The following is a 13,159-nucleotide window of genomic DNA, read 5'->3' on the forward strand; positions in this document are numbered from 1 at the left end:
GGGCATTTTTTGGTTTATTGGATAGGACGGAGGTAGAGAGGATCGATAGAGGAGTGTAGTGAAATAGCAGTAGGATGGATTGGAACCCATGTTGCAGCAGAATATGTGATCCAGAGGCTTATGGACTGCTAAACCACCGTAGCACACTTCCTCTTATTTTCAATCCCCTTTCTGTCCCGTTCTCCTCCTCTCTCCACATTAATAGACTCTTCTTTCTCTCTCCCTCACTTATTCTCTCCTCTCTCTCTTCTTCCCTCCTCTCCCTCTCGGCCTAGATAATGAGCAGTTGGCCCGGTCAGGCACAAACTGTCTGGAGAATGTGGTCATCCTGAATGGAGAGAAGTTTACTCCGGAGACCTGGGACAAGACCTGTAACTGCATGCTGGACATCTTCAAGACCACCATCCCACACGCGTAAGCTACTGATGCAGGCTTTATTCATATCGCTGAGATTCAGCTGGGAATATTGTCCGTGATGATTGTGTTATTGCTGACCATAGTGATGTAAACATGGAGCGCACTGAGATCATATGAAGAAACATCCAATAAGAAGGGATGGGAGAGGAGGTATTGAATGGACCTGGTCACTTCTGCCATTGTTTAGTTAATAGAGTGATATCTGACTGTCTGTGTATGGTATAACACTGTCATGCTGTGTAGAAGTAGAGTAACACTGTCCTGTCCCATATTGTTCCTCTGTCAGGCTGTTGACATGGAGACCGGCAGGAGCAGAGGGAGATCCCATGTCACCACAGGACGTATCAGACAAACAGCTGGTATGGTTCAAACCCTGACTGTACTGTAGGTCTTCCATTCAGTCTGCTATCTTATGCCTGATTAGACCGTACAACAACATGACCCAGAACCATGCAGACAAAATAACTTCTCCCCATGTGCCCTCAGGACTCAATTTCCCAGAAGTCAGTGGACATCCAGTCCCATTCCGAAGACCCGCATTCCATCAACAGTGCAGAGAGGGTTGCCATGGAGACCCGGCGGCAGAGTCAGTACAGCGTAGGCATGTATGAGGACGGCCCCAGAAACAGGACCCCAACAAGTTACTGTCTCTCTCACTTTTACCACTTTTACGCCTTGTACCACTTGAGTGTTTTTCAACCTTATACTCATTGTGTGTGTGTGTGTGTGTGTGTGTGTGTGTGTGTGTGTGTGTGTGTTCCACAGAGATCCAGGAGCAGAGGTTATTTTCAGCCCTACTCATTAAGTGTGTGGTGCAGTTGGAGCTGATCCAGACCATAGACAACATGGTCTTCTTCCCTGCAACCAGTAGGAAGGAGGATGCTGAGAACCTGGCTGCTGCACAGGTAACGTCTCACTCCCACCCCTACGTGGAGGATGAGATTTATCACTGGTTCAGAACTTTGGGGAAGGACACATTTCTTGCCAAAATGTTTGTTCTTGCCAGATTAATTTTTAGTAGTTTGGCTGGATGGACTGATCATTGAAAATATGAAATGTATCTACTGCAGCGTTTCCCAAACTCGGTCCCAAGGGGTGCACGTTTAGGTTGTTGTCCTAGCACTACACAGCTGATTCAAATAATGAACTAATCATCAAGCTTTGATTATTTGAATCGTGCTAGGGCAAAAACCAAAACGTGCAGCCCTTGGGGTCCCCAGGACCAAGTTTGGGAAATGCTGATCTACTGTATGTTCTTATTATAGTAGATGTTAGGGAAGGAGGAAAGCATTATCATTGACAACAAAGATGTGAGAAGGCTCTGTATGTGTATAAAGGTTGTGTATGTGTGTTGGTCCTCTCCAGAGAGATGCTCTGGACACAGCAGATGTACTTGTGGAGACCCAGGACCAGGGAATGTACCGCTACCTGACCTCAGAACAGCTGTTCAAGCTGCTAGACTGCCTGCTGGAGTCCCACCGCTTCGCCAAAGCCTTCAACGCCAACAATGAGCAGAGGACCACTCTCTGGAAGGCAGGTGGGTCACTACACCAGAACAGAGGCGGCTATACCAGCGTCCATCTGTGGCTCTGCAGTGCACCACCCAAGGAATCTGCTTGAATGACATGATGTAGAAGAGTGAAGTTATGAGTCTCAAATGGAACTCTTTGAACAATTGGAACAATGGCCCCCGTTTGTACTCCCTAATGTTGATTGGCCTCTCTGTGGCTGTAACGGGCAGTAACCTTTCTCTCTCTCTCTCTCTCTCTCTCTCTCTCTCTGTCTCTCTGTCTCTGTGTCTGTCTGTTCCAGGTTTTAAAGGGAAGTCGAAGCCCAATCTGCTGAAGCAGGAGACCAGCAGTCTGGCGTGTGGCCTGAGGATCCTGTTCCGGATGTACGCTGACGACAGCCGTCAGACTGCCTCGGAGGAGGTCCAGAGACGGCTGCTCAAGTAAGGAAGGACCGCCACGCCCCACCACCATATCACTGAATGGAGGCTGTCAAACTATACAAATGCCCTCTGCAGTTCTGTTCTGCTACTTCCTGTTGTGTTCTGCTCCTTTCACCATGTCACGACAATCCCTAATCATCCTCTCACTGCACACACAACCCTGTAATGGTAGTCAATGGTAGTCACATATGTCTGAAGGATGCCCAGAATGTGCTCTCGATTTTCACAAAATATTTTATAACTAATTTGCTGCTTTGTTGTGGATGGAACTCTCTGCAAACGTTACTTTTATTGAAATCCTATAAATGGAACATCTGGATTTAAGAACCAGGCAGGCAGCAATCTACCAGAACAAACAACTTTCATTATTTTTCATGAAGGGGAGCAAGGGCATGTCAGACGCCTTCTATTTCTGAAGGGCTGCTGGGAGAGGGCAGGGTTTCATCAGTCCATGTAATTAGAGGGGAGCAGGATTTATTGGGGACACACACACACACACTTCTCGATACGACACCGGTGATCTGTCCTGACCCTGATCACCGCTGTCTGAGAGACTGAGACAGAGTCACGCCTCTGTTTATGCCAACTAGGGAATAGAGGAGTCACAGTCGCTGACGCAAAATGTAATTATCCACCAAAGCGGGAGGGGAATCAAAATAAATTGGTCCTGAAAGAGAATGATTGAGTCAGATTGTGTTGATGTCGCTGTATCGCCAACAGTCGATGACTCCCACTCTCTCCACTCATTTAGAGCGCCCGTCTAAATGTGACAGATATCTGAAATGGTCTGGAATGGATAGTGGGTATTGTATATGGATCCACAAACAGACAGGATGCCGCTGTTATTACTGAGTCAACACAGTTGTCATCGCCTTGTCTCTAATTAGAGTATCACAAAGTAGCTATCATCTTGTCTCTTTCAGATTTACTTTGTATTGAAGGCAGTGTCTAGGTTAGCAGAAAACTCTTAGGTTGTCGGTCTCTATGTGCATTTGTGTGTGTGTGTGAGAGAGAGAACTGAATTGCACTGTCATAAAGATGTGCAACAAACTCACACACACCACACAAGCATAGCATAGCATGCTAGAAGAGAGGGCAGCAGTTATGCAGGGTTGATTATGGCAGTGTTCTTAAGAGAACTAAGCAGATTTGGGAGGTGATTAGGTCATGGAGAGTAGGGGAACTGTGAAGATGTAAAGAGAGGAGGTGATGGGGAGGGATGAAGGGCTGGTAGATGGCGGTTCTGAGGAAAGGTCCAGGGTGAGGGCTAGAGGACAATGCTGAGGTCACGGCTGCTCCTCTCCCTGTGGCTGGTCAACTCGGCAAATCATTTCATGTTGGCAGTGAAATTAGTCTTGGTGCTAATTAATTAGTGATCACATCTTAATTCTGTGTCACTGAACAGTTTTCATATGGCTAATGAGTCACTTTATCATGATATCTCCCTTTTTCCCTCTAGTGTGTGCAGTGAGGCAGTAGCCTACTTCCTGACTCTAACATCAGAGAGCCACAGAGAATCCTGGACCAACCTGCTCCTCCTCTTCCTCACCAAGGTCCTGAAGATCAGTGACGACAGGGTAAGGATCTCAACCATTAACAACATTGACAGGCCATTGATTTGGTCAAGTCATTGTCAGTGACATGTTCAAGGAGCCCTAACCCCGTCTTCGTATGGATATCAATCTGTATGAAGATGTTTTATGTCTCTCTTTTGGTCCCCAGTTCAAGGCCCATGCGTCCAGGTACTACCCTCTGCTGTGTGAGATCATGCAGGTTGATCTTATCCCAGAACTGCGGTCCGTACTGCGGAAGTTCTACCTACGCATCGGGTTCGTGTTCCAGATCGCCCAGCTACCTGACACCTCCCAGCCAGAACAGGAACCAGAACCAGGGCTTGAAGTGGAGGTGGAGAGAGGGAAGGTGGCTGGAGAGCAAGCCCAGTGATGTTGCACTTGTAGCGGGCTGGCACCGAGACCTCTGTATAAGGAAGCCTGGAACTCTGGAAGTCCTCCTCCCCTCTTGCCTTGGGTTTGTCTACAAACCATTTAGGACTATGGTCTCCCATCCCCCAGGGTACTACGAGGGGTGCATCTGACCAGACTTCACCCCCTCTGGATTTGGCAGTTACCCAGAATCCCCCACTAACAGTACAGGAAACTTCCAGGGATCTCTACTGTGAACCTGACTGGTCATGTGGCAGGAAATGACCCCTCTCTCATTTCAGAGTAGGTTGAAGTTGCCCCTAGAAGTTGATCGAAGGCCAGTTTTTGCATCCCCTTATGGTTAAGGTTAGGATATTGGGAGGTCAAGCTGATCTTAGATCCTATGGGCAACTTCTACCCGAAGCCCCTCATATCACTGGAAGAATGGCTTGGCATTGTATGAAGATCTGATTCTCCAATTATACTGACGACTGCAGAATAACTGTGATTATACAATTAGCCTACCCACCTTTGACTCAGAAGAGTCAAATATATTTCAAAAGGTACTGCTTCTTGAAATGACTGTATCCTTAAAAGCTACTCTTGAGAATGAAATGGCTACAATGCAAATTACGAATATTCAGTAATATGAAACATGACATTTCTTACTCAATAATAATTCTGATATTTTCCTGGCTGCACCACTGATGGCTAACGTTAGCACCAATAGCCCTGTGGATGAAAAATGAACTACAGAAATGCCGCTTTGTAATGTAATCTCATAACACTGGATTTTATTAGGTTTTATTTTTCTCTGGATTCTGCTGCACTTGATTTCTTTACTGAATGCACTCGATTTCTGCTTTTGTGATTATTTATTTTGACTGAACCATCTGTCCTGCAGTTTGTCCTATGCGAGATTTGTAATTGAACGACGACGCGACAAAGTTAAGGGTTAAATTATTCCATTTGCTATGTTCTGAGACTTTAACTGATAGTCGATAACTGGGGCTCCTCCTAAAACTGGAAAAAAAGAGAGCAACTAGGGGGCCCTGTTCAGGAAGTTCCAACATTCAGATAGAAATGTATTGTGTAGATATGATTCTGTCATGTACTACAATGAATTAATAGATCTATATACAACATTTCTATCTGCAATGCTTCTGAATAGGCCCCTGGTGTGCGCTGCTTCTGAATCACTGGTCTGTTTCCATGTTTCAAGTTAGTTTTCACTCTGTGTACAAATTTGAATAAATTAATAATATATTTAATTTCCTTTTTCTTTCGTTTGGGGACATGCTGTATGTATAGAGTAAATGAAGAATAATGTTAACTGTGCTTTAAAAGAAGACTTGTGGATGGGATGCAATCCTTGCTCACGGATGTAGAAAACAAAATGTATATGGTACAGCAATGTAAAGTTTTCTATGTTGAAAAAAGATTTCTGTACAAGTTCCTGTACAAAACTGGTCATCATCCGACATTTTAATCAGGTTATAAGTCAATAAAGTTTTTGAACTTGATCTGTTTGGCCATTTTGATTTGATTGGACTATATGGGTCGTTCCACCAATTCCATGCCTTTTTGAGAAGTGTAACTTGGCCCCCCCCCCAAAAAAAAATAAAAATCCACCAAATGTTTACATTGTCAGAGGACATGTTCAACTTCATAAAAAAAGTGTTCTCATCTCAAGGTTAAATAAAAAAGTTACAAGGGTAACTGCATATTAATTTGCTGAGTCCTGAGTGGCGCAGTGGTCTAAGGCACTGCATCGCAGTGCTAACTGTGCCACTAGAGATCCTGGTTCGAATCCAGGCTCTGTCGCAGCCGGCCGCGACCGGGAGACTCATGGGCACAATTGGCCCAGCGTCGTCCAGGGTAGGGGAGGGAATGGCCAGCAGGGATGTAGCTCAGTTGATAGAGCATGGCGTTTGCAATGCCAGGGTTGTGGGTTCGATTCCCACGGGGGGCCAGTATAAAAATATATATATATATGTAGTCACTAACTGTAAGTCGCTCTGGATAAGAGCGTCTGCTAAATGACTAAAAAAATAAAAAAATTAAAAATATTAAGTGCCAAATAAAGTAACAGGGTTGATTTCATCTTCAAACTGGCATTCTCAATGATTTTAAATGCTTTATCCATGTGTGGTTGTATTGTTTTAAATTGTCTAATCTTAATCAGCCATAAATCCCCTCGTGACCAGGGGAATGGAATCTTGTGTACAACAGGGAGTGGCAATTGAATGCAAGCTTCACAAAAACATGAACTTGCTAAAACATTTCTAGCCTGTCTATGGGTAACAGGGTTGATGAGTTATGCGTGACCCGCTCAGTTTTCTACCACAAAACACCAGAAAATAGTAAAAAGAGTCTTAACCAGCTTTTACACTATGATTTGACTAGATGTTCAATGTCGCTTTTGAAAACAATAGTTTCACCATATTAAAACAAGAGTTCGGTTCACGTAATAGGGTTGACCTTAAAATGAGGGACAGATGTATGATGGAGAAATCTTGGGATTAAGTGGGTTAATCTTCCTAGAAGTGACATAGGGTTGATGGAGGGACATGTCAATATGCTGAATTTATTACAGATTTATTGAATTCTCCATGTTGTCTATATTAAAGGGCACTTGATTTAATATAACAGGCTTTTAAAATTCAATATTGGTGCACAATTTCTACTTATACACTTGAAGTCGGAAGTTTACATTCACTTAGGTTGGAGTCATTAAAACTAGTTTCTGGTTAACAAACTATAGTTTTGGCAAGTCGGTTAGGACATCTACTTTGTGCATGACAAGTAATTTTTCCAACAATTGTTTACAGACAGATTATTTCACTTATAATTAACTGTATCACAATTCCAGTGGGTCAGAAGTTTACATACACTAAGTTGAATGTGCCTTTAAAACAGCTTAGAAAATTCCAGAAAATGTCATGGCTTTAGAAGCTTCTGCTAGGCTAATTGACATAATTTGAGTCAATTGGAGGTGTACCTGTGGATGTATTTCAAGGCCTACCTTCAAACTCAGTGCCTCTTTGCTTGACATCATGGGAAAATCAAAAGAAATCAGCCAATTTCCAAACACCTGAAGGTACCACGTTCATCTGTACAAACAATAAACACCATGGGACTACGCAGCCGTCATAACGCTCAGGAAGGAGACGCGTTCTGTCTCCTAGAGGTGAACGTACTTTGGTTCGAAAAGTGCAAATAAATCCCAGAACAACAGCAAAGGACCTTGTGAAGATGCTGGAGGAAACCGGTCCAAAAGTATCTATATCCACAGTAAAACAAGTTTTATATCGACAACCTGAAAGGCCGCTCAGCAAGGAAGAAGCCACTGCTCTAAAACCACCATAAAAAAGCCAGACTACAGTTTGCAACTGCACATGGGGACAAAGATTGTACTTGTTGGAGAAATGTCCTCTGGTCTGATGAAACAAAAATATAACTGTTTGGCCATAATGACCATCGTTATGTTTGGAGGAAAAAGGGGAATGCTTGCAAGCCGAAGAACACCATCCCAACCGTGAAGCACGGGGGTGGCAGCATCATGCTGTGGGGGTGCTTTGCTGAGGGAGGGACTGGTGCACTTCACAAAATTGATGGCATCATGAGGAAGGAAAATTGTGGTTATATTGAAGCAACATCTCAAGACATCAGTGGGTCTTCCAAATGGACAATGACCCCAAGCATACTTCCAAAGTTGTGGCAAAATGGCTTAAGGACAACAAAGTCAAGGTATTGGAGTGGCCATCACAAAGCCCTGACCTCAATCCTATAGAACATTTGTGGGCAGAACTGAAAAAGCGTGTGTGAGCAAGGAGGCCTACAAACCTGACTCAGTTACACCAGCTCTGTCAGGAGGAATGGGCCAAAATTCCCCCAACTTATTGTGGAAAGCTTGTGGAAGGCTACCCGAAACATTTGACCCAAGTTAAACAATTTAAAGGCAATACTACCAAATACTAATTGAGTGTATGCAAACTTCTGACCCACTGGGAATGTGATGAAAGAAATAAAAGCTGAAATAAATAATTCTCTACTATTATTCTGACATTTCACATTCTTAAAATAAAGTGGTGATCCTAACTGACCTAAGACAGGGAATTGTTACTAGGATTAAATGTCAGGAATTGTGAAAAACTGAGTTTAAATGTATTTGGCTAAGGTGTATGTAAACTTCAACTGTAATATCAAAGGGATGCACGCAAAAGGCACTCTTCGTGGAACGACCCATATGAGTCTGCCTCAAGAGGAAAGGATTGAGCTCCAAGGACCAGCCTGGACAAAGGCAAGATTATTAAAATAATTTATTTTTAAAACCCCAAATCTTTCTATATATTATCACATCTTTACTTGATACATACAAACATTAACATCAGATTGACATTTCACGTTTTAAATATACATTCATTCTGCCAAACTACAGTCGTGGTCAAAGGTTTTGAGAATGACTAATTTTCAAAGTCTGCTGCCTCAGTTTTGATGATGCCAATTTGCATATACTCCAGAATGTCATGAAGAGTGATCAGATGAACTGCAATTAATTGCAAAGTCCCTCTTTGCCATGAAAATCAACTTAATCCCAAAAAAACATGTCCACTGCATTTTAGCCCTGCCACAAAAGGACCAGCTGACATCATGTCAGTGATTCTCTCGTTAACAGAGGTGAGAGTGTTGACGAGGACAAGGCTGGAGATCACTCTGTCATGCTGATTGAGTTAGAATAACAGACTGGAAGCTTTAAAAGGAGGGTGGTGCTTGAAATCATTGTTCTTCCTCTGTTATCCATGGTTACCTGCAAGGAAACACGTGCCGTCATCATTGCTTTGCACAAAAAGGGCTTCACAAGCAAGGATATTGCTCCTAAATCAACCATTTATCGGATCATCAAGAACTTCAAGGAGAGAGGTTCAATTGTTGTGAAGAAGGCGTCAGGGCACCCAAGAAAGTGCCAGGACCGTCTCCTAAAGTTGATTCAGCTGCGGGATCGGGGCGCCACCAGTGCAGAGCTTGCTCAGGAATGGCAGCAGGCAGGTGTGAGTGCATCTGCACGCACAGTGAGGCAAAGACTTTTGGAGAATGGCCTGGTGTCAAGAAGGGCAGCAAAGATGCCACTTCTCTCCAGGAAAAAGATCAGGGACAGACTGATATTCTGCAAAAAGTCCAGGGATTGGACTGCTGAGGACTGGGGTAAAGTCATTTTCTCTGATGAATCCCCTTTCCGATTGTTTGGGGCATCCAGAAAACACCTTGTCCGGAGAAGACAAGGTGAGCGCTACCATCAGTCCTGTGTCATGCCAACAGTAAAGCATCCTGAGACCATTCATGTGTGGGGTTGCTTCTCAGCCAAGGGAGTGGGCTCACTCACAATTTTGCCTAAGAACACAGCCATGAATAAAGAATGGTACCAACACATCCTTGAGAGCAACTTCTCCCAACCATCCAAGAACAGTTTGGTGACGACCAATGCCTTTTCCAGCATGATGGAGCACCTTGCCATAAAGCAAAAGTGATAACCAAGTGGCTCGGGGAACAGAACATCGACATTTTGGGTCCATGGCCAGGAAACTCCCCAGACCTTAATCCCATTGAGAACTTGTGGTCGATCCTCAAGAGGCGGGTGGACAAACAAAACCCCACAAATTCTGACAAACTCCAAGCATTGATTATGCAAGAATGGGCTGCCATCAGTCAGGATGTGGCCCAGAAGTTAATTGACAGCATGCCAGGGCGGATTGCAGAGGTCTTGAAAAAGAAGGGTCAACACTGCAAATATTGACTCTTTGCATAAACTTATTGTAATTGTCAATAAAAGCCTTTGACACTTATGGAATGCTTGTAATTATACTTCAGTATACCATAGTAACATCTGACAAAAATATCTCATTACACTGAAGCAACAAACTTTGTGAAGACCAATACTTGTGTAATTCTCAAAACTTTTGACCACGACAGTACATTCAAAAGATTAGCATAGTCACTTACATCAGCAGACCAGACCAGACCATTTACATTTAAGTAATTTAGCAGACGCTCTTATCCAGAGCGACTTACAGTTAGTGAGTGCATAAATTTTTCATACTGGCCCCCTGTGGGAATCAAACCCACAACCCTGGCATTGCAAACGTCATGCTCTACCAACTGAGCTACAGGAGGCACCAGAGCCTATCCTTCAACCATACCGTAGCCCTACTCCTGTAGCGCTGAGTGGTGCAGCTCAGGACCCAGTGCTGTAATTCTTCAGTCTACTGGCTTCACTCTGAGCAGAGCAGACACTCACTGATGCTGTCCTGCTCCTCCTCACTACATAGAGCCGTTGTAGCCTGAATACCAGTCTCTTTAGCTAGAGGATTCCCGTTTATTTCATTTTTATCACCAGCCAATGTGATCACATCACACCAGAGAAGAAGCTGTCGACATTCAAACTTCCCCAGCAGTTCATTGTGAATGCTGTAGCCTATTTCATATCCAGCAAGCAAGAGCAAGGCGCTTCTTTCCTCAAATATATATATATATATTAAAAGTTTGGACACACCTACTCATTCAAGGGTTTTTCTTTGTTTTTTAAATGTTCTACATTGTAGAATAATAGTGAAGACATCAAAACTATGAATAACACATGGAATCATGTAGTAACCAAAGAAGTGTTAAACAAATCAAAATATATTTTATATTTGAGATTCTTCAAATAGCCACCCTTTGCCTTGATGACAGCTTTGCACGCTCTTGGCATTCTCTCAACCAACTTCACCTGAAATGCTTTTCAAACAGTCTTGCACATATGCTTAGCACTTGTTGGCTGCTTTTCCTTCACTCTGCCGTCCGACTCATCCCAAACCATCTCAATTGGGTTGAGGTCGGGGGATTGTGGAGGCCAGGTCATCTGATGCAACACTCCATCACTCTCCTTCTTGGTAAAATTGCCCTTACACATGATAGTCCCACTAAGCCCAAACCAGATGGGATGGCGTATCGCTGCAGAATGCTGTGGTAGCCATGCTGGTTAAGTGTGCCTTGAATTCTAAATAAATCACAGACAGTGTCACCAGCAAAGCACCCCCACACCATAACACCTCCTCCTCCATGCTTTACGGTGGGCACTACACATGCGGAGATCATCCGTTCACCCACACTGCGTCTCACAAACACACGGCGGTTGGAACCAAATATCTCCAATTTGGACTCCAGACCAAAGGACACATTTCCACCGGTCTAATGTCCATTGCTCGTGTTTCTTGGCCCAAGCAGGTCTCTTCTTCTTATTAGTGTCCTTTAGTAGTGGTTTCTTTGCAGCAATTCGACCATGAAGGCCTGATTCACACAGTCCCCTCTGAACAGTTGATGTGATGTGTCTGTGACTTGAACTCTGTGAAGCATTTATTTGGGCTACAATTTCTGAGGCTGGTAACTCTAATGAACTTATCCTCTGCAGCAGAGGTAACTCTGGGTATTCCATTCCTGTGGTGGTCCTCATGAGAGACAGTTTCATCATAGCACTTGATGGTTTTTGCGACTGCACTTGAAGAAACTTTCAAAGCTCTTGAACTGTTCCGTATTGACTGACCTTCATGTCTTAAAGTAACGATGGACTGTTGTTTCTCTTTGCTTATTTGAGCTGTTCTTGCCATAATATGGACTTGGTCCCCCCCACCTTGTCACAACACAACTGATTGGCTCAAACACATTAAGGAAAGAAGTTCCACAAATTAACTTTAACAAGGCACACCTGTTAATTGAAATGCATTCCAGGTGCTACCTCATGAAGCTGGTTGAGAGAATGCCAAGAGTGTGCAAAGCTGTCATCAAGGCAAAGGGTGGCTATTTGAAGAATCTGAAATATAAAATATATTTAGATTTGTTTAACACTTTTTTGGTTACTACATGATTCCATATGTGTTATTTCATAGTTTTGATGTCTTCACTATTATTCTACAATGTAAAAAATAGTAAAAATTAAGAAAAACCCTTGAATGAGTGAGTAGGTGTGTCCAAACCTTTGACTGGAAAAATGGCATTCTCCCATCCAGCTTCACCTGGAATGCTTTTCCAACAGTCTTGAAGGAGTTCCCACATATGCTGAGCACTTGTTGGCTGCTAGTAAAAATAAAGAAAAACCCTTGAATGAGTAGGTGTTCTAAAACTTTTGACCGGTAGTGTATATATTTTTCAATGCTCAAAATAAGTGACCAAACTATTGTATATTGCTACTTCTGCGACACGCATTGGGCTAGGCTACTGGTTCAAGAGCTATAAAAGGAATACAGAGGATGGAAGAGAGCCCAGTGGAGATGCCAGCGGAGATGCATGAATTGCACAAGAAGTGAACAGTTTAGACAGAGATGTGTAAATTAGAAGTTAATTCATAGGCTGGACTATTAATCCACCAATTTTAATTCTATATGGCGGCAAATTTGAGCGCACCCTATGTTCCGGAACGTTGTCATGGAAAATATGAATGTTGTTTCCAACTACCAATCAGCAAATGCGCCGTAAATCCGGCTACATATTGAAAGGCCAGTCTCTTTGGCAATGGCAAGGAGTGGAATGTTAGCTAAAGAGACTGGTACCCAGGCTAGAGCCGTTGTATACAGAGACTGAAATATCTCCGCTACTACCTCTCTCATCTCCATTAGGATGTCTCCTCTGGGGGCTGTATAGGTTCAAAATGTACACATACATAAGCTACATTCATATTTTTTTCTGAGTAAAAAGCACAAACATGGATGTTTTTTGCACTCTTCTGATCCCGAGACAGAAATGGCCCATGTTAAATTTGTAAAATGAGAAATGGGGATCGACTGCATATAAAAAAATACACCTCTTTGGCTTTGAAATCAACAGGCTCTAGTCAGAA

The 13,159-nt window shown here is 43.3% G+C and overlaps 1 protein-coding gene across 1 annotated transcript in view; it reads left to right on the forward strand.

Moving 5' to 3' along the window:
* LOC311109101 (brefeldin A-inhibited guanine nucleotide-exchange protein 1-like) overlaps nucleotides 1–5,813 on the forward strand; it is a 34,339-nt gene extending 28,526 nt beyond the window's left edge. The window contains exons 27-34 of the mRNA XM_084151906.1: nucleotides 276–414; nucleotides 704–776; nucleotides 904–1,057; nucleotides 1,183–1,322; nucleotides 1,783–1,954; nucleotides 2,230–2,368; nucleotides 3,828–3,945; nucleotides 4,091–5,813. Of these exons, the coding sequence (XP_084008032.1) occupies nucleotides 276–414; nucleotides 704–776; nucleotides 904–1,057; nucleotides 1,183–1,322; nucleotides 1,783–1,954; nucleotides 2,230–2,368; nucleotides 3,828–3,945; nucleotides 4,091–4,312 (1,157 nt within the window). The 3' untranslated portion in view covers nucleotides 4,313–5,813. The remainder of the gene's footprint in view (nucleotides 1–275; nucleotides 415–703; nucleotides 777–903; nucleotides 1,058–1,182; nucleotides 1,323–1,782; nucleotides 1,955–2,229; nucleotides 2,369–3,827; nucleotides 3,946–4,090) is intronic.
* Nucleotides 5,814–13,159: the final 7,346 nt, after the last annotated feature.

Source organism: Coregonus lavaretus (genome assembly GCF_964263955.1).
Source record: "Coregonus lavaretus genome assembly, chromosome: 34".
Taxonomy (NCBI): domain Eukaryota; kingdom Metazoa; phylum Chordata; class Actinopteri; order Salmoniformes; family Salmonidae; genus Coregonus; species Coregonus lavaretus.